This window comes from Clarias gariepinus, chromosome 24 (assembly GCF_024256425.1).
Source record: "Clarias gariepinus isolate MV-2021 ecotype Netherlands chromosome 24, CGAR_prim_01v2, whole genome shotgun sequence".
Lineage (NCBI taxonomy): Eukaryota > Metazoa > Chordata > Actinopteri > Siluriformes > Clariidae > Clarias > Clarias gariepinus.
The window spans coordinates 22,038,680-22,059,435 of NC_071123.1; the positions used below are offsets into that span (position 1 = coordinate 22,038,680).

General features: G+C 41.1%; 2 protein-coding genes across 3 annotated transcripts in view; one reads left to right on the plus strand and one right to left on the minus strand.

Annotated features, from left to right (window-relative positions):
* Positions 1-12,696, plus strand: part of myo1ca (myosin Ic, paralog a) — a 29,065-nt gene extending 16,369 nt beyond the window's left edge. For both annotated transcript variants that reach the window (XM_053485127.1, XM_053485126.1), the window contains exons 9-32: positions 575-646; positions 770-889; positions 1,195-1,277; positions 1,700-1,805; positions 1,910-1,990; positions 2,068-2,159; positions 2,252-2,346; positions 3,331-3,377; positions 3,472-3,552; positions 3,665-3,770; positions 3,905-4,022; positions 4,137-4,250; positions 4,474-4,550; positions 4,677-4,745; positions 5,101-5,185; positions 5,509-5,668; positions 7,868-7,951; positions 8,103-8,196; positions 8,281-8,339; positions 8,550-8,685; positions 9,675-9,745; positions 9,964-10,061; positions 10,152-10,251; positions 11,620-12,696. In XM_053485127.1, the coding sequence (XP_053341102.1) occupies positions 575-646; positions 770-889; positions 1,195-1,277; positions 1,700-1,805; positions 1,910-1,990; positions 2,068-2,159; positions 2,252-2,346; positions 3,331-3,377; positions 3,472-3,552; positions 3,665-3,770; positions 3,905-4,022; positions 4,137-4,250; positions 4,474-4,550; positions 4,677-4,745; positions 5,101-5,185; positions 5,509-5,668; positions 7,868-7,951; positions 8,103-8,196; positions 8,281-8,339; positions 8,550-8,685; positions 9,675-9,745; positions 9,964-10,061; positions 10,152-10,251; positions 11,620-11,649 (2,178 nt within the window). In that variant the 3' untranslated portion in view covers positions 11,650-12,696. The remainder of the gene's footprint in view (positions 1-574; positions 647-769; positions 890-1,194; positions 1,278-1,699; positions 1,806-1,909; positions 1,991-2,067; positions 2,160-2,251; positions 2,347-3,330; positions 3,378-3,471; positions 3,553-3,664; positions 3,771-3,904; positions 4,023-4,136; positions 4,251-4,473; positions 4,551-4,676; positions 4,746-5,100; positions 5,186-5,508; positions 5,669-7,867; positions 7,952-8,102; positions 8,197-8,280; positions 8,340-8,549; positions 8,686-9,674; positions 9,746-9,963; positions 10,062-10,151; positions 10,252-11,619) is intronic.
* Positions 12,697-14,286: 1,590 nt separating this feature from the next.
* Positions 14,287-19,424, minus strand: LOC128512080 (uncharacterized). Its single transcript, XM_053485209.1, has 5 exons — positions 19,329-19,424; positions 18,782-18,925; positions 18,347-18,448; positions 18,019-18,234; positions 14,287-16,294 (listed from the first exon to the last, which is right to left on the minus strand). Exons 2-5 carry the CDS (start codon positions 18,923-18,925, stop codon positions 15,980-15,982), a joined length of 777 nt encoding a protein of 258 aa, XP_053341184.1. The 5' UTR covers positions 19,329-19,424; the 3' UTR covers positions 14,287-15,979.
* Positions 19,425-20,756: the final 1,332 nt, after the last annotated feature.

Here is a 20,756-nt window from a genome sequence, read left to right on the forward strand (position 1 = left end):
TTTAAGTCAGATCCTTTTTTCGCCTGTCAAGTCAAATCATTTTCTCAGCTCGAATGTCTTGACTGATTGACTCAAATGCCTATTTCAGTTAAGTACTGAGCCAACCATCTCTCTCATCCCATCAAAAGTCATTTTCTCACATGTGGGAAATTGTTCCGTCAAATCACAAAGTGTTTTTATGGACTGCAATTATTTGTGATTTGTGTTAAAAAGTGTCTTGCTGTAAGATTTTCCATTGTGTTCCAACACCTGCCCCAGATGAACTAATTACCTGTCTCAGGTGAGTTAAGGCCTGTCTGAGATATAAGGTTGTTGTGGGTTTGCCTGAGGAAAAGTGGAATATCTCTGACAGGCGGCAGATTTATCTCGTTTATCTCCAGTGGCTGTGACTCGAATAAGTTTTCCCTGCCTTTAAGCAGGATTCTTTGCATTTCTTTGCATAGAGTCGCATAGGAACACATTACACAGGGGCAGCAAATGTGGAAACATTCATATTTACCGAAATGAAAATTGAAAACAAAAGGATATGTTATAGACGTGGTGTGAAAAGGCTAATGATATGGTGTTTCGTCAGCTGCTGGGTGTTGAAGGCTCGGCTCTGGGTGAAGCCCTTACTCACAAGAAGATTGTCGCCAAAGGAGAGGAGGTAAACCGTTTCCCTTTTCTTATATGAGCATATACAGTATTTTCTGGCTAAAAAGAATTTTTCTGAAGACAGGACACAGATAATTCTATAATGTATTCGTTATTTTGGCCTTGTGACTTACAGATGATTGGACCGCTGACCCTCGAGCAGGCTCTCTCAGCTCGAGACGCCCTGGCTAAAGCCATATATGGTCGTACATTTACTTGGCTTGTCCAGAGGATCAACCAGTCACTGGCCTTCCAGGTGCAGTTGCCAGATGTTACCTAATGCCTTGTTATTTTTATTCTTTATCTAAGTGTAATTTGGCTTAACATTTAGATTGATAGACGTAATCACAGTAAATATTTATGGAGAGATAAGAAAACAAAAAAAATGGACACTGGAATGTTCCAATCAAATCAGTATATATGTGTTAATTTGACATGTTACAATAAACTATCTGCAGAAAAAATTAAAACTTTGTCAAGTCATTTAAATGTTTGGCTGTGCTGCCCCCTAGTGGTAAAATCATGAGCATTATGATTTGTGGAATGTGGTGTTTCCTACAGGATGAAGTGTACTACACCAGCAAATGCTCCTCGGTTATTGGCTTGTTGGACATCTACGGCTTTGAGGTTTTTCAGAACAACAGGTGTGACCTCCTTCCTCTCTCCTTCACTTTCGATTTTCTTCACCTTCACCTTCACCAAATGTAAAATGAGCAAGTGGCACAGTGGCTTAGTGGTTAGCAATGTCGCCTTGCACCTTCGGGTTCGATTCCAGCCCTGGGGTCCGTGTGCATGGAGTTTGCATGTTGTCCCTGTCCATGGTGGGTTTCCTTCTCAGTCCAAAGACATGCATGTTAGGCTAGTTGCCATTCCCAAATTGCCTGTAGTGTGTGTGTGCCCCATGGTGACTGCGCACCCTGTCCAGGGTGTACGTCACCTCATGCCCTAAGTCTCCTGGAATAGACTTCACGCCCCCGGAAACACTGTATGTGGTGTGAATTTCCTTAATGATGTTACTGCTGTTCTGTATGACTTACAGATGTTTAACAATGTTATCTTTCTGTAGTTTTGAACAGTTCTGTATCAACTACTGCAACGAGAAGCTGCAGCAGCTCTTCATTGAACTCACACTGAAGAGCGAGCAGGAGGAGTACGAGGCCGAGGGCATTGGGGTGCGTGTGTGTGTGTGTGTGTGTGTACAAGTTTCTTTTAAATGCTCATGTTGGTACAATTGCAAAAATCGAAGCTAAAATGATTTTTTCTCTCTCATGGGCAGTGGGAGTCAGTGGAATACTTCAACAACAAAATCATCTGTGACTTGGTGGAGGAGAAATTTAAAGGCATCATCGCTATTCTGGTGAGTCGGGTTGTCTTGTCTTTATTCCGATCTCAGTCTGTCTGAGGGTTTAATTATGTGTGAATGATGTAAATCAGGACGAGGAGTGCTTAAGGCCGGGAGACGCCACTGACATCACCTTCCTGGAGAAGCTTGAGGATAGACTGGGAGACCACGCCCACTTTGTAACGTAAGCACACAGACTTGAACATGCATCTAGTTGTATTGATCCTCAAACACTGCGATGTTGAATGAGATTTTGTCCAATGTCACGTGTTTCAGTCATAAACTGGCCAATGGGAAGATTCGCAAGGCTGTGGGCCGAGAGGAGTTCCGACTACAACACTATGCTGGAGACGTCAACTACAATGTGAATGGTAAGGTGGAGCATCCATCCATCCATCCCTCCATCCATCCATCTATCCCTTCCTCCATCCATCCATCCAGCCATCCATCCCTCCATCCGCCCATCCATCCGCCCATCCATCCCTCCATCCATCCCTCAATCCGTCCATCCATCTATCCATCCATCCATCCATCCGTCCATCCATCCATCCGCCCATCCATCCATCCATCCCTCCATCCATCCCTCCATCCCTCCATCCATCCATCCGCCCTTCCATCCATCTCTCCATCCATCCCTCCATCCAACCATCCATCCATCCCTCCACCCATCCATCCATCCGTCCATCCATCCATCCATCCCTCCATCCATCCATCCAGTCACCCATTCACCTGTCCCTTCATGTATTTCTGCACCAGCCATGTTAATCACCCCACTCCTCCTTCTACCCCATCTATTCATACTCATTTATCCATCTGCCCATTAACACATTTGTTCATCAGTCTATTATTAATTTATCAGTTTATTTATCCATCCATTTATTTACCTATCAGTTTACCCATTTATTCATAAATCATCCCCAAATTCACTTAATCAAATCTTTTTATCCATCTATCTCTTTCTATTTTGTTATGTTTACCACTTGGCTAATCTACAGTATTTTAGGTTTCTTTAGGCTTCTGTCCATCCATCCTTTCCTCTTTTTATTTTGTTTTTCATAGCTCTCTGCTGAATTTTTTTAGGGTACCTCTGGGTCCTGTCCATCCACCCATCCCTTCATCCATCCAACAGTTTAACACATGTCTCTCAATCCCCCCCATTTATTCATCCACCAATCTAAGCCGTTTCTTCACCAGTCCCTATGTACAACCACCCAACCATACCTCTGTCCATTAACTGCATCTCCATATACATTCATTTCCATAAATGTCCATCCATCCATTCATCCATCCATCCTTCCATCCATCCATCCATGCTTGTGTTGTGTTGTTTATTTGTCTCTGCTGATCTCCTTTAGGGTTCCTGGACAAAAACAATGACCTTCTGTACAGGAACCTGAAAGAGGTAAGAACACATCAGTGTGTTAAACACACTTAAATATATGGTTGTGTTTACATGTGTGTGTTTGTTTGTTGCTTTCTATTCCAACGCTTCACAGGTGATGTGCCAGTCTAGGAATTCGATAATAAGGCAGTGTTTCCATCCAGATGAATTGTCAGACCAGAGGAGACCAGAGACGGTAAGGCACACACACACACACCACACACACACACACACACACACACACACACACACACACACACACACACACACACTGCTTTTCTTCTCTTAGCTAGCTTTTGTGCTTTCAGGCTGCTACACAGTTTAAGCTGAGCTTGGCCAAGCTGATGGAGATTTTGATGTCTAAGGAACCATCATACGTCCGCTGCATCAAACCCAACGACGCCAAACAACCAGGTGTGTGTGTGTGTATGGATTATCTGCCTTTCGTGAAGACTAAATAAAATATCAGGTCTATGTATTCATTAAAAACTGCTGTGATAAAGAAATTAATTGTGTGTCCATGTGTGTGTGTGTGTGTTTGTGTGTAGGACGATTTGAGGAAGTGTTGGTCAGACACCAGGTGAAGTACCTGGGCTTGATGGAGAATTTAAGGGTAAGGAGAGCTGGATTTGCGTACAGACGGAGCTTCGAGGCTTTTCTACAGAGGTAATGTTCACGCAAACACACATACACACACTTACACTCAATTATTACTGTGTACTTGTGTACGGAGTGACTTGCACAGTCCTTATGGTCCATTATGTGTGTGTGTGTGTGCAGGTATAAGCCTTTGTGTCCAGACACTTGGCCGAACTGGCAGGGGAAACTATCAGATGGTGTATCTACTTTAGTCAAACACCTGGAGTACAAACCAGAGGAGTACAAACTGGGCAGGTGTGTGTGTGTGTGTGTGTGTGTGTGTGTGTGTAAGTGAGTGACCTTGTGCTTTGGCATTCTTTTATAAAGCATATAAAAGCTTGTTTGGACATAACGTGTGGATTTGTGAGTGATTGTAAACTGGTCAAATTTTGAACATCTGATTATAAAACAATAATTAAAAACAATCATTAATTGATACATTTTTATGCATTCATTAATTCTGTTTGATTTTTTCAAGATCCAAAATCTTTATCCGGTTCCCGAGAACACTCTTCCGGACCGAGGACGCTCTGGAACTCAAGAAACCAACTATCGGTGAGTGAGAGAGGAGAGGAGTTGGTGAAATCGCTCAGGATGATGATGATGATGATGATGATGATGATCACCAGTGCAACAGATGCTGGCCGTGTCTAGAGTTAACTCCAGTGTTTTTCTTTGTAGCGATCATTTTACAGAAATACTGGAGAGGCTACAGAGAATGGGCCAAATACCAACGCATCAGACGGGCCAGTAAGTGACCAATCACATGACAGGAAAGCGCTTCAAACATCAGCCAATCAGGAACAGACTCTGGAATGATCAGGATAGCTAATCCACCAAGTCGTCATATTTAATTATAGTAATACTCCAAATCCATTGTGTATGTAACATTTAGTGTCTTATTACTTTAAAAAAAAGGATCCACGCAGCACCTGTTAATTTTTTTTTTATGAAGATAAGAATGTTTTACTTTTATTCTTAAGTGTAGGAAACTGGGAATGCAACAGATGATGGGTTTTAAAATCAAGACATGTGGAAGTGTGTGTACAGGTGTGTGTATGAAAAATTGCCCTGTCTCTCTCTCTCTCTCTCTCTCTCTGTGTAGCGATCACGATCCAGTCGTGGTGGCGGGGCGTCAAAGGCCGCAGGAAAGCCAAGCGCCGCCGGCAAGCTGCGAACACCATCCGCACGTGAGTGTGTGTATGTCTGTGATAGAGATGAGGCGGGGTTTATTTCTAATTTGAAGTTGACAAACGTCATACATTATATAAATGATTATTACAGTATACTAGCAATAAGGCGCCTCGCACATCCAGGGTCGAGGGTTCGATTCCTGCCTCAGGTCAGTGTGCGTGGAGGTTGCATGTTCTCTCCGTGCTTGGCAGGTTTCCTCCGGTTTCCTCCCATAGTCCAAAGACATGTAGATTGGCGTTCCTGAATTCTGAATTGTGTGTGCAAATATAGTTTATTTTAAAACGAGTCAGACAATAATGCTTCTCTTTCTCTCTCTCAGGTTTATAAAAGGCTTCATCCTGAGGCACGAGCCACGTTGTCCTGATAACGAGTACTTCCTGGACCATGTGCGTTTCTCCTATTTAATGACCATCAAGAGGAACTTACCAAAGAACGTTTTGGACAGGACTTGGCCGGTACCACCGCCGTCCCTTGAAGAGGTGACACACACACACACACACACACATGCACACACACAGGGAATGAGAGAGAAAGAGGGAGAGAAAAAAAATCGCTACGGGGTTTTCCATACAGCTAATTATAACACTAAGCTAACCTCAATAACCAATTGGAAATATTTTATTTCATAATATACAGTAAAGTTTAGGGCATCTTCAGCACTTCTTGAAACCATAGTGTTACCCGCCTGCAGTTTAACATAGCACAAATTGTCATGCCACCAGTGAACAGATGTTCTCTCTCTCTCTCTCTCTCTCTCTCTCTCTGTCCCTCTCTCTCTTTCTGTCTCGGTCACGCACTCTCTCGATGTATTGCTCAACGCTCTGTCGCTCTCTCTGTAGAAAGAAGTGTAATAAATACAGCTGCGCTATTAGGGAATTTTTCAATCCAGTTATGACAACACCGAAAATACAGCGATGTTATTAATAATTTACCCAGATTATCTTGCAGGACTTCCCCCCCCACTTCTCCACTGGAAGGAGGTATTAGTGTTTAAACATGAATGTTTGGTGATTACCAATTACAATTAAGTGCGTAAATGTTTCACCGATCTAATCTGATCTCAGTGCCTCAGAAGTCAGAACTCTTTTAATGATAACTTTATGTTTCATACATTGGAGGACCTGAAACCAGTATAAGTTAGATCAGGCAAAACTGACTGGACAGAATTTACTGAATCTTTTGCAGCAATAGATCTCTGCCTGAGGTTTAACCTGCATCATAAGTGAAACCAAAATGTTGTTATGGACGGTTATGTGCCGGGTTTAATAATTCACTTTGAAATAAGCTACTAATATGCTACTTGCTCAATGTAAAAAGCACCAATAGATATTAATTAGAAAAGCTAAACTGAATTTTACTGGGATTGGTGTAAGATCTTTGGCTCGTGGAGCACCATACTGTAGACACACAGACACAAGGCAAGGTCTTAAGAGAAAAGGGTAGTTTTATTGGGAAAATGGGGAAAGGAAGGATTTTGTAAGGAGGAAGGGAGGAAGGGGAGGAAAGGAGTGAGGATTAGCATGTGCATGAGGCATTGCCCAGCTGGCGAGTGATGGTGGTGGCAGGGTGGCAGATTGGATCCGCATGGGCAGCGGCTCCTGCAGGCTCCTCAACACAGCTCTTACAGTCTCAGCCAGCCAACCCTACCAGATCCTTTTTGTGTGTGGCCAAAGATTGGAGTGTAATGTGAGACGGCTAACGTTGGCTGTCGCTCCTCAGTTAACCACAGCAGCGATCTCGGCTGGGGAAAGTGGCCTTAACGTCGATGCAGCGGTCTTTTCCTTTTTGGTGGCTGGATCGCAAAGACTTGTTCTGAAAGTGTCGGGGCAGCTTGGGCAGTCCTTTAACTGCTGTATCTTGCCCGACGATTAAACAGCAGTGTACAGGCCATCCAAAGTCCAAGGTCTATTGATAATCAGCCGTTCCAGATCTAGCGGCTCCACTCCACCCATTCAAGCATCTGCTGAAGGGGAAGCCGCATGCCAAGTGAGCTTTTTGGAGTCAGCAAGGAGTGACAAAACGTTTTAGGCGTACGACCCCAAAACCACTGATGAATCTGTGACAATTTTTACCAATCAAATAGCAGTGCTGAAGTGATACAGTATAAGTGAATTTTAACACGTTTTTGGACAAAACCTGGTCTACTTTTTCAGTTTCCCATCTGTGATTCACTCTCCGATTACCGAACAGGGAGCGTGTTTGGGTGATGACGAAAGAACTACAACCTAATGTAAACAAGGCATAAACATAAACTTTTATAAACATATAAGCATAAAGTTTTATAACAGTGTCATATAGCAGCATCACCGTCACCTTTTATGAGGCAGTGATTTATATGGGAAACATACAACATTTTGATTCTCAAATTGCAGGAAATGGGAACACGCAAGCATCAGGTTCGTGGGTACTCCATAGTATAATTATAAAATAAATAAATAACCAAAAGATTTGTATTTATAGCCATACATCAGGCTGCATAAGACTTTAACACGGTACTAGAGTTAATAATAAGTTAGCTGCTCAGTTTCGCTACACTTCCCCTTTCTGTAAGGTGCACTAGTTTACCGATGTTCTTTTTAAAAAATGTCCCTTTTCAGCACTTTTATAACTTTAGTTCATACATGTGATGGTGTCGGCATGTCCATTTCTAAGAAGTACTTTTGGCACTTCTTCCCCAGGCCTCGGTGTACGTCCGCCGACTGTGTATTAGAAACCTGGTCAACGACTACTGCAGGAAAATCCAACCCGAGTGGAAGAACCAGGTGAAACCAGACGCGCGCACACACCAGACATTCTCACAGACATGTAATACATATACTGTACACACAGGGCACACCAATCCAGGATCAAAAGAGGAAATGAGTAAAACACATACAACCACAGTGAGTAAAAAATATCTGTCTCTGTTTACAGTTGGAGCAGAAGGTTGTAGCCAGCGGTATTTTTAGGGGTCAGAAGGACAGCTACCCTCGAAGTGTCCCTAGGCTTTTTGTGGGCACTAGGCTGGGTAAAATACACATGCCTTTACACGCACATACATGCTGAGAATGTACCAATAAAATTGCCAACAGTTTCTGTACTTTTTGTCCAGAGAATGAGGAGGTCAACCTCAAAGTGCGACAAACTCTTGGAAGTGAAAACAAACTGAAGGTAACATGCAAATATGTGTGTAAATAGAAACGGAAGAATATATACTGTATGCTGAAGTATGTGCACCCATGATGATCGCACTGTCACTACAAAATCATATATTTATACTCATAGTAAAGACAGACACAACAAATCAGTTTAATATTGGGCTATAATAGTCATACGATATCTCTCTCTCTCACTCTCTCTCACACACACCCTGTGTGTTAGTATGGCGTGCCAGTCATCAAGTACGATCGGCATGGCTTCCGTGCCAGGCCTCGGCAGCTCCTGATGACCGGCTCTTCTGCGGTTCTTGTTCAGGAGTCCAAAATCAAGCAGCGCATCGATTACGGTTCATTGCTAGGTACCAGATTTTCTAAATAATGACATTTCCACTCAAAATAAATAAAGCAGGGTGGTTTATTGGTGAAGTGGTTGGCACTGTTGCCTTGCACCTCCAGGCTCTGGGTTTGATTCCCGCCTCAGGTCTGCATGTGTGGAGTTTGCATGGTTTCGTCCGGATACTCTGGTTTCCTCCCACAGTCCAAAGACATGAAGATTAGGTTTGTTGACAATCCCAGTTTCCCCTGTGATGAAGTGGCTCTAGGCTCCATGAGACCCTGTATACAGTATGGAGTGGTATAGATGATGAGTGAGTGGGAAAATAAATAAAGGTCAGAAATGTTTGTCATTATTAGGCAATAGTCTTAGTTTCATGTTACAGGAATGTGCAGTGAGGGGGGGCATGCAGAGAGCCGTTTCCTAGAATGTTAGAGAATAAAAGGAAAATGGAGCTTTGGGAAGTCCAAACATGACCTTTAACATGCAGTGTCTATCACAGGGAGAACCCAAGTTAGATGTTTTGGAGTTAAAGTCAGAGAGGCCAGATTGAGGTGGTTTGGACATGTTCAGGAAGGGGATTGTGAATATATCAGTAGAAGGATGCTGAGGTTGGAACTGCCAGACAGGAGGTCTAGAAGCAGATCAAAGAGCAGATTTATGGATGCAGTGAGAGAGGACATGACGTTAGTTGGTGTGAGAGAAGAGGATGCAGAGGATAGGGTTAGATGGAGGCAGATGATTTACTGTGGCGACCCCTGAAAGGGAACAGCTGAAAGACGAAGAAGAAGAAGTGTGCACCGCAGAACATTTTACAGTTCTTGCATCATAGGTATTCTTGCAAGCTCATATGATTATACTCAGATGTTTATGACTCTGTTAGTCTCATGATTTTCAGGGTCTTTATTAAGTTTTATGATGTCACAGGACTTTTGTATCATCGGGTAATTTTTTTCTCGCCCACTTCTTTCTTTCTTTCTTTCTTTCTTTCTTTCTTTCTCTTTCCCTCTGTAGGCATCTCAGTCAGTTCTCTTAGTGATGGCTTTTTCGTCCTGCATGTGCCCACTGCTGACAGCAAGCAGAAGGTAAAAGAAAAGTCATTCCAATTCAATTCAATTTCATTTATATACGTAGGCATTTTAACAGTGACCAGGATCTTGAAGCAGCTTTACAGAATTGAAAGAATATTAGGGACATCAGTATATAATATGTGAGAAAATCAGAATTGACATCACATTGTCCTATTGCCTTCATTAACGTGGTGATCCTGGCAGCCTGTGACCTTTGACCTTTCCGCTTTCAGGGCGACCTGGTTCTCCAGAGCGACCACGTGATCGAGGCTGTCACAAAGCTGGCCATCTTGTCGGACAAGATACACAATGTCAATGTCAGTCAAGACAGGTGTGTGTACGTCTTTTGTGTGTGTCTCACATCTTCGAGGTTATGAAAAGGAATTCTGAAACTATTTCTTCACCCTTTTCCCTCCTTCAGTATCCGGTTTGCAATTTCCAGAGGCAAAGAGGGCATCATTGACTTCACCTCTGGGGCGGAGCACCGGGTGGTCAAGGCTAAGAATGGACACTTGGCTGTGGTGAGATATTCCATGACTCATACGGTTTAGATGGTGTTCAACCAGAGACAAAAAGTGAGCTGCGTTCAAGAACGGGGCAGCACGAAACTAAGAAACGTAAACCTGCACCTGATGCAGCCATGCTTCTCCTTACAGACTGGAGGCAAGCGAATAAAGAGAAGTGAAGAAATGAGTTAACAGCTGCTCTGATAAACAGATGAAGCTTTGATTAGACATCACATTACCTTAAATCAACAGCAACATGACCTTACGAATGCTCTTGTGGGCAAATCCCCATGACTGTTTTTCAACATCTAGTGGAAAGCCTTCATAGAACAAACAGAAAACATGGCACAAAAAAGTACAAAAATCTGTTGTAGCTTGTAAAGTGTTATAAAAACCACTAGTGACACCAAACTGCACTGAAACAGAGATGTTCGTAATCCAACATGGCCACAATTATAAAATTTCAGGCAATATTTATAGGAGACTTTGTTGCTCATCTGTTTTTTACATCATGGCATGATGCGAGATCTTTTAGTGTGCTTGACTTTGACAGACAGGTTCTATTTAAGTGATTTTTTTTGACTCAACAGGCCTGGCAGTGATCAGGCCTGGGTGTGACGAGTGAAATTTGTTGAAAAATGTTGCTAATCACAGTTCATTCATGATTTAGCAAGGGGCTATCACCTTTTCCACAGAGGGCCAGGTTGGTTTGGACAGCTCCCCCCTAGCACCCCCCTGTAGTCCTAAGAACTTAGAGCAGTTTAGCCATTTTTTGACTCGCTGATTTTTAATAAAGATATGTAGGGTTCAGGATTGTGCAGTATAAAGTGACATATACTTTATTTTATTTAACCAACTATACAAAGATGACTAAGCAAAAAAAAAAAAAAAAAAACAATGAATAAAGGGTTACAAAGAGAAATAAATACACATAATCATGTGTTTTTATGGTTGTTTTTGGTTAAATCTATGACCAAAAAAAAAAAAAAAAAATTGTGAGTTCTACATTTTACGATCTTATTCCCGTATTCCGGAAGTGGTAAAATTTATATATAAGCACATACTGTATTTTCTCTAGTCATCATTGACCTACAGTTTGTTCTGTATTTTGAATAAATGTAATCATTATAAAAAAAATACATTTTGTGTTATCTTAGTGTAATATTAAAATTGGTTTAATAATCAGAATCATTTAGGTGTGACAAGTATGCAAAAAAAAATCAGGGAGGGGCAATTATAATTGGTTATAATTTAAGTAAACGAAACCTTTGTCATTTCTTTTTTACATGATCTTTTCATTTCTAAGAGCAAGATAAGAAGATGTACTGTAAGAAACGGTTATGGCTGAATTAAAACCAGTTTTTTCCCTTTTTTCCTTCCCAGACGTCCCCACAAACCAACAGCAGTGTATGATCCCGTGTCGACCAATCACACCAATCACACAACTCACTATGAAGAAGCATTCATCATGCCGTTGGTGGACCGATCGCTTGTTGAAGAATAATGCGCTTAATGCCAACCACCACACAGTCGCCACGCTTTCTAACAGACTGTCACGCTGAAGTGCAAGTTACACTTGTGTTTTGTTTTGATAGTCAATTCCACTAACATTGAAACCTTTTTTTGTATTATCCTTATTATCATGTAGGACTTACAGTAGCAGCCTGACTAATGAACTGACCTGTGCACCAGTTAATGACTGTTTCGGTTTGTTCAGACATTTAACCTTTTTATGGCTGTCTTTTGTCGACTTTTGCACACTTTTTTTTTTTTTCTGATAGTAAGAATTTACAATACAGGGTTTGGCTTTTATCAGTTCGAAAATCTCACCCTTTTTTTCACGTTCTTGCCGGAGTGTGGAAGACTATAGCCCTAAACGTCTGTTACTTCTGGTTTTGAATCTAAACCACACACTTTACTTCCTGTTTTAATTTCCTTTCTTTGCTAGCTGTCACTAGAAATGAGCCCAGATCGAAAAAGACAGTATGCAGTCAGAGGCCGAGTGTATTTAATGTGTAAGTTGCAGGAAGTTCCCAAATTTATCCGCTCACCGTAAAAGACGATGACTGGACCTCCGTCATCTATGGTGAAAGGTGAGGCAAATCAAGCCAGACAAAACATTGAATTTGCTACAGGTTGGTGTAAACAAGTGCAAGAAAAGCCAGACAGAATGAGCCAAAACTGAAAGCAAGTCTTGGAGTAAGTGTAATTAATTAGGAGAGCTGCAATCCTAATACAAGTAATAACACGTGTTTAGCCCAACTGCTAGCTGCAGAGCTGATTGAAGAAATCATCGAGCAAAATATATACACATTGCACTCACTGGGGAAAAGCTGAATAAGAGAAACAAAAGAAGAACTGAATAGACAAGAATGACCTTTCATACAAGTGAAGTCTTAAGATTGTGTCAGTTTGTAAGAAATCTTTAATAATCCCCAAATAAATCACAAAAGAATGCTGCAGGTGTGCTTGTTGGAGTTTGTTCAGAGACACGTTTCACAACATTTAAGACTTAACACTCTTCAGTACTTTGCTTCATTTCCTCTTTCAGTCCCCTGTGTGTAAAAGCAGGTAACGTCTTGAACAGCGAGTACTTTACCACTGGACATCGAGTGCTGGTTTTAGGCACAAGGCGTGGATGTCGCCAGATGCATTAAACATTTAATCATAATCTATGACAGTGCAGATTTGATTTATTTTCCACAGATTTCAGCATTATTTAAAGCTGCTGTAACTCAGCACTTCTTCTTCCTCACTTCTGCCAGACTTGCAAAATCTTCCATCTAAAAATTTCTCCAAACTTTTTAAAGGCATTTTGGTTTTCATTATTTGGTCCTTTACAAATTCCTTTCCATACACACAACAACTACCAAACTGGAAGTTAATGGGTAGCAAATGGTGGCTGTTAGTGCTGCGTTAAGGGGCAACTTAACAGACTTGGGGAAAAAATGTCCATTTAATGACTTTATAGAATTTTCTTTGCCTCAAGATCCAAGTCCTACAAAAACCTTTACCTTACCGTTTTAATACGACTCAATAGACAATGCGATGGGACTCTATTGAACCTATGCCTTAAGATGCATGTTCTATAGAACCTTTACTCAGTTTTTTTTATAACTCTGTAGCCTTGCACTAGTAATCTATAGAATGTCTGTTTCTGTAAAACTCTCTAAGACTTTTGCTTTAAGATGGTTGTTCTATAAAACTCTACAGACTTCTATACAGATCTGCTTATGGATCTGCTTGGTGTAATTGGCAGGAAGCCTCTGGCCATTTCCTTCTTTTAAGTAAGGTCTTTTACACACATTGTACATTCTTTATCCTGTGTTGTTTATATTTTGCGTGTCATTGTCATGTGATTTTACCCTCATTGAGTATTTTGATCTGAAGTAGGGGAAGTTTGAGGAGACACCAGACTTCTAAAAACTTCATAGTACTTCGGTGACTAGCGGTTTGCATTCTGATCTCTCATTGTTCCTGACCTGTATTCAATTTTCAGAAACCAACCACAACCACTGGTGGTTGAACTAGCCAGTGGCCTCTACAGTAAGTACCAGTCCCCAACATGGAAAAATGGCTAAGCTTATGTCTAGCATCCACATTTTGCCAGAACCCTAACACACCACCAAAGGTTCTCTATAAAACCCTTTCTACAGAACTGTATTTCTAGATTATTATTTTTTAATTTTCTTACTTCTATAAGATTTCCATTCATCAGAGCTGGCTGATCGGCTTTGACATATCCCACAGAACCCTTTTAATTGTTTTTATGTCACCCTTATTTGACCAGAGAGTTTGCAAACATGGCTGGCTGTGGCATCGTACAGTAGGGCTAATGATGTTCTGTTGCGACATATCGATTTCTTCATACAGTTTGTAAGAAAATAGCTATAGATTTCCCTTATTATTTAGCTAAATATTTTTTTTTGTTAGGTGGGGTAAGACCAAACCAATAATTTTTAGCCAAAAAAATGAAAATAAAATAAAAACAATTTTTTAAAATAGAGCTCTGGCAATACCACCCGAACTTTCAATACATATATTTATTAAACCACTCACACAATGGTCAATGCTCATATTTTTATTTGTGTAAATCTACAGTATAAAAGTCTCTAAAACACTGAAATGGTTCAAAATAATAAATTAAACATTCATACAAACAACAAATCATCATTTCCATTATAATTTAAATAAATAAATAAATAGCAATACAATAAATAAGAGTGCGAGGGTGGAAAGTACGGGGGGAGAGGGAGGGTAAAACCACCAATCACGCTGTCCTGTAATTGGCTGGTTTCCGGACCAAGGAGGAAGTGTGGGTTTGTTTGGGAAATACCATAGTGGTTATTACAGTCTAAACTATACCGTATTTGGTGAATGACTACACAACAGAAAACGCCTTCAAATCACAGCTTTAAAAGATACTCAAGCAGTTTAAACCGGTGAGATGGTTCGACCCCGCCCGGGTGTAAACTTTTATTTCAGCAGTTTAACTTTCGTTACTGGATGGTTCAGAATTGCAGGTACTTGGTCTCTTTCTCAGTTTCACAGTAAAAAAACAATTAGTAGTTTCAGTAGTAAGAAAATCCAAGAATATGTTCTATAAGGTCACTCGAAACATTGATAAGTGCAATGAGTTCTTGTGCGTACGTTATATATACTCTGGGGGCTGATGCGAGTGGCGTCTACCTAGTAGAAGCACTTGAGATGGTTGTAGTCATTCAGTAACTTAATTATTGCATTTTTCTCAGGAAATAACTTCAAACCAGAAATCCTTTACCACTACTGGTAAAAAAAAATACGATGTAAATTACAATACGATAAAACTTTTTAAATACTTCAAGTATAGATGAAAAAATGTTGTAAGGTATTATGGAACATTGAAATACTTTCAAACCCAGAGCAAGTGAATCCCCAATATGAACATAACTCAGATTACATCTATTAGTTCTCACAGCTGCCACATTTCCACCACTTTTACTTGGTCAAGTACAAAAAGAAATGATAAGGACATTGGATTAAAATGATACATTTTAAACACTAGTAGACCACTAAAGAATAATAATTATGCGTCAATTATTTGTCACATGTACCTTACAGTAAAATAAAATATTTTTTTTTGCATATCCTAGTTAGGAATCTGGGGTCAGAGCACAGGGTCGCCCAGGATACAGTGCACCCTGGAGCAGATAGGGTTAAGGGCCTTGCTCAAGGGCTCAACAGTGGCAACTTTGGTGGTGCTGGGGCTCGACCCCTTAACCTTCCAATCAGTAACCCATTTAACCCACAGCCTTAACCGATTGAGCCACCACTGCCCTAAGCAGCAGTTACCGCAAACTATAATCTACTGACCCATAAATTACAAGATGATCCATTCCCTTCTTAGAGAAGAGAAAGAAAGTGAGTGCGATGGAGCTTATTTCTGGCCCAGAACATTGTAAACAAAGGCCTTAAATAAATCATATCATGGCTTTCTTTATTTCCTATGAAAGTGCGTATTGTAAACCACACTTTTTCCCCCCTGAGGCATCTGCAACTTTAAAGTGGAAATCTAGACACAATTAGACAAAGAATAAAAAATGTCAAGAATTAATTTAACCTTGTTTTAAATAAATAAATAGAAAATTGCAAAAATAAATAATTGCTAATTGAGGTCTGTAAGTCCTCGCCTTAGCTGCATTGGAATGTGCTCATGTGTGCATGGATAAACACTTGGCTTTTTTTTCCACCCTTAATCGTGCTGTCAGTATTTTGCCTGGAGCAGCGTGTAATCCCGGACTAGCCTGCTTAGGTATCTCTCGAGATCACGGAGGATGACGTAGCCCTCGAGGACGGACACCCACTGAGATGATGCAGGTTTAGGAGCTTGCTTCTGCACCTGTCTGGGCTGAGTGACGGACGGGACGTCTGTGGTGCGCAAAGTAGAGGACAGGATCCGGTCCAGAGCAGAACCAGATGGAGAGATTGAGATGGAAGAGGATGGGTTTGTCAGCCTGGTGGTCGGAGGAGGTGTGTTTGTGTTGTCGTCCATCTTCTTTAATGTGCTGATGCTAAGCAGCTGTGGAGTCAAAGAGAGAACAACATATATTATTATTATAATACGCAGATTAATCAGCAGCTGTTTACATGATCAGCAGAATTTTTCTGAAAAATGTCAAGAGCCAGGCTTGAACCACGTTTTCGGGGCTGTTAGGTTTATCTGTGTGAGCCTCTGTAAGTTATTTGTTTAATCACATGACAACGAAAAGTGATTACCGTCAAGTAGGTTAATATCAAAGTTGTTATGGTTATGATTTAGTTATCAACTGAAAGGTCGAAAAAGTTTGAGAATCACTCGAGGATTGTCAGTGTTTATAGTACGTTTTACAAAAACCATCAGCAGTTTCCACCAAAACGTTTCACAACGTTTCTGGTCAGTAAAACCAACTTTAGGAACTAGCGAACTGGGAAGTATGCACTCCAGGATAATGACTAATCACTTTGCTAGAAATCTGTCGGGAATATTAACGCGTTTCTCATGATTCAGTATGTGATATATACAGAATGCTTGCCAATGACTAGTATCATACTAGTCGTTGGCAACCGCAACCTGTGGTTTCGGTTGCCTTGGGTAACAGCGGCATTGCTTCACCTCTCAGAGAAAGCAGAAATCTTTGGTGAATACCGTACGAGTGGGCTGTACGCCACTGGGCATACAGTCATCTTCTCCTAACAGGCTCATTGTGAAAGATAAACTGTTTTACTATGTGCACAATCATATTCAGATATCGAGAAAGGGGAAACGTCACACACGATCAGGGAGTCCAGAACATGCATCTCATTCAAGATGTACAAACATAAAACAAACTTTGCATTTGCATTAACCAAGGTGCAATGTTCTTTCTTTCTTTCTTTCTTTCTTTCTTTCTTTCTTTCTTTTTGCCCCATTTACAATAAAAATAATGGGAAAGTTTTATGAAACTACACAATCAAACATTCCTAATGAAAAGAGCCCCAGAACTTCCCATGGACTTTTGCCACATGCTCACTTGAGCTCTCCCCTGTTTTGCAATGAAGCTCTGATGAAAGGAAGCCTGGCTGTGTGATGATTACTCATCATTTTCAACAACTAGACATGAGGCTGAGAAGGAGAAAAAAGCCCAAACTTAACGGAGTTAACGAAGGCGTTCTTTGCGTATGTGTGGACCAAAACAGCTCGAAATATTAATAAGCATTTTTATAGCATGTGTCACACATTATTCACTTTACAGATTTCTGGCCTGGTGAAGACAATTATGGGATCACAGCTTTTATGTGGGCTCACAAATGACTCACAGCCTCAAAGGAATCGACTGTAAAGACCCCCAGAAATATATATATATATTTTAATTTACTCAAATTTCCTTTCAAATTTATCAATTTCCAATCTGGCCGATCTGCTCTCTAGGCTTCTGATAGCTGTACAGCTCTCCCTTCTGAGCAGAAACAAATGAAATGGAACATAGAGATACTAAAGACATCTAAGCCATCCATCCATCCATCCATCCATCCAAGCCAACATTGCTAATTGATGGTTGGCCTCAGTGCTCTATGAGGTCATGTCAAAAATCACTGGCAACATCCAACAGATGCACACACCCCAATCATACGCCACAGGCAATTTGGATATGCCAGTTAGCCAAATCCAAATGCCTTGTGGGAGAATCCCCGAGGCCCCCAAGCCCTCAAGGTGTGGGGCAACACTGTGATCACTCAAGGTGCCAGGCGGCATATCTTCATATCAAGTAAATGACATGACTGTACCTGAGAGTTGGCTTGTCTCATGAGGTCCCGGAGGTCCAGCTCAATTCCCAGAATGCTCTGGGACAAGGACTGATATGGCCTTCCTCTCCTGTTCCTCTTCCTCATCTCCATGTCTCCAGCTTGATCACTGTTTGCCTGCAGTCTCAGACGCTGGCTCTCCAGGTGAATCGAGAACGTCTGAAGGTCATGAGAAGCGCGGTACAAGCGCTCGGTGTCCTGCACACGCGACGTGTAAAGAGTAAAAAGTGTAAGATAGCAAGTTAGATGTCATAGAGGTACAATTTAGTTGTACAACCATATTCACATGCACACATACAAACATACACACCTCCATTTGCAGCCAGGTCCGATAGTTTATGGCGACTGATGGTAGTGTGTTTAATACGATCCTCTTGTCGTCAAAGTGCGAGTTTCCAAACTGTTCTTCTTTCTACACAAAAATAATCAAAGAATTTTTTTAAAATTCAAGAACTTTCTGCACTTGTATCTTAAACGGTGGGTTCAACTAATGGGTTCATCTGTATTTATCAGTATAAATATAATGTCATGGTACATTTTAACAAGTAATATTTTGCTCTCATACTGCTGCATTTAATAACAGGATGTGATATTCCACGAGCTTGTAATTCTTCATGCATTGTACAACCACCCTACCATCTTAAAAAGTTATAACATTTACTTTAGAATCACATTATGTACTAAACCATCAGTGAATCGCTGACAGAAGTGAAAGAGGGATGGAGGTCTAGTTCTGGTCACTCACGTATCTGAGGAGCAGCTGCTGGACACGCGAGCGGATGGTGCGGGTCAAGCTGAGGGAGCGGGAGAACCGACTAGGAGAAGAGCAGCATCTGTCGTACGCTGCTGATAAGAGCATGAGCCACAGAGCTGTTCTATACCATGCCATCTAACACACACACACACAAATATTATCATTATTATTATTGTATAATTAGTAGGAATATCTACAGAAAATGAAATAAAGAATGATAGTTATTTCACACATTAAAAACTCTGCGAGTAAATACATTTTTTTCACATTACTATTACTACTACTACTAATACTACTAATGACAATAATGTACTATTTGATGTTTGCCCGGATCTAATATTAACCTGCTGGAACTCAAAACATCTGTCTGTCAAACATCTGTCTGTTTCTTACAAGCTTCTTAAAAATCATACTGATAAAAGGAATAATAAATCCTTTTAACTTGATTGTAACAGAGTGGCCACAGCTGGCGAAACTCAGCATCTCTCTCTCTGTTTCACACACACACACATACACACACACACATACACACACTCACCTCTGAGAGCTATCGATAAAGGATTGTTTCCTGTGTAGTCCGTGTCTGATGACTGTGTGTGTGAGAGAGGAGAAGTGTGTTGCTTATATACAACTTGTATATGGGGTTCCCCTTTTATTATGAAACCTACATCCAAACAACAGCATCTACACTACTACTACCCCTACTTATAATAATAATAATAATAATAATAATAATAATAATATTGTATGACTTTTTTTATTTAAACATGCATATATATTTTATTTGTTCCTCCTGATGTAATATTGTGTAGCTCCCCCTTGTGCCACTAACACAGCCCTGACCCATCAAGGCATGGAATCCACTAGACCTCTCTAGGTGTGGACGTGGTATCTGCCGTGGACCACAATGTCAACAGCAGATCCTAAAAGTCCTGTCAGTAAGTTGCGAGGTGGACCCTCCATGGATTAGATCTGTTTTTCCAGCACGTCCCACAGACGCTCAACCGGATTGAGATCTGGAGAATTTAAAGGCTGGGTCAGCATCTCAAACTCTTAAACCTTGTGAAAACCCTTCACAGAAGAGGTGAAGCTCTTAGAGCTCCAAACATAATATGAAACCCTATGGATTAAGAACTGGATGTTACTGAAGTTCATGTACATGTGAAGGCAGAAGAGCGAATACTTTGGGCAATATAATGTATGTGTATGAGTGCATTATTCAGCTGATAGAGCCCACTGCCTTCAGGGACAAACATTTCCATTACTTGGTCAGCAACAATGTTTAGATATTTGTGCATGTCAAATTCACATGAATGGAAGGACCTAAAGTTTCCTAGCATATGATGTAAAATAAAATCATCAAACCAGGCCACTTGCCTCTTGACCCAGTGGTCTAGCCATCACAATTTGGCCTTTGCCAAAATCACTTAAGCTCCTTACATTTGGTTCCAGCAGATCAACTTCGAGACCTGATCGTTCACTTGCTGCCTAATACTGTATATCCAACCCGGTGATATGGGAAAAAGATCATTAATGTTGACACATGTGACTATCACATGACTGTCATCGTCGTTACCATTAATACACCACTGTGTATACCATTTCTTCCTGTGTTCAGGGTCACTGGGGGCCTGGAGCCTATCCCAGGAGACTTACGGCATGAGACAGGGTACACCCAGGATGGGGTGCCAAATCATCACAGGGCACACCCATACACACACCCACATGCTTATTTACACGCTACAGGAAATTTGGGAATGCCAAGTGGCCTAATCTCGTCACTGGACTGCGAGGACGTCATTGCACCCAGAGGAAACCCAGCAAGCATGGGGAGAACATGCAAACTCTATGCTCAGAGACCCAGAGACGGGAATCCAACCCGGACACTGGAGGTGACAGTGCTCACAACTAAGTCACTGTGCCTCCACATGTGGGAGCATGTGCCATCCACCATGACGAAAACATA

What these genes read in the sequence shown, in the direction of transcription:
- LOC128512080 (XM_053485209.1), bottom strand. Translation starts at nt 18,925, where the DNA reads ATGGCATGGTATAGAACAGCTCTGTGGCTCATGCTCTTATCAGCAGCG. An exon ending in AGCAGCTGCTCCTCAGATAC is followed by an intron (nt 18,449 to 18,781) that starts GTGAGTGACCAG and finishes ATTTTTGTGTAG; the next exon opens with AAAGAAGAACAGTTTGGAAA. An exon ending in TGAGACAAGCCAACTCTCAG is followed by an intron (nt 16,295 to 18,018) that starts GTACAGTCATGT and finishes TTGACTCCACAG; the next exon opens with CTGCTTAGCATCAGCACATT.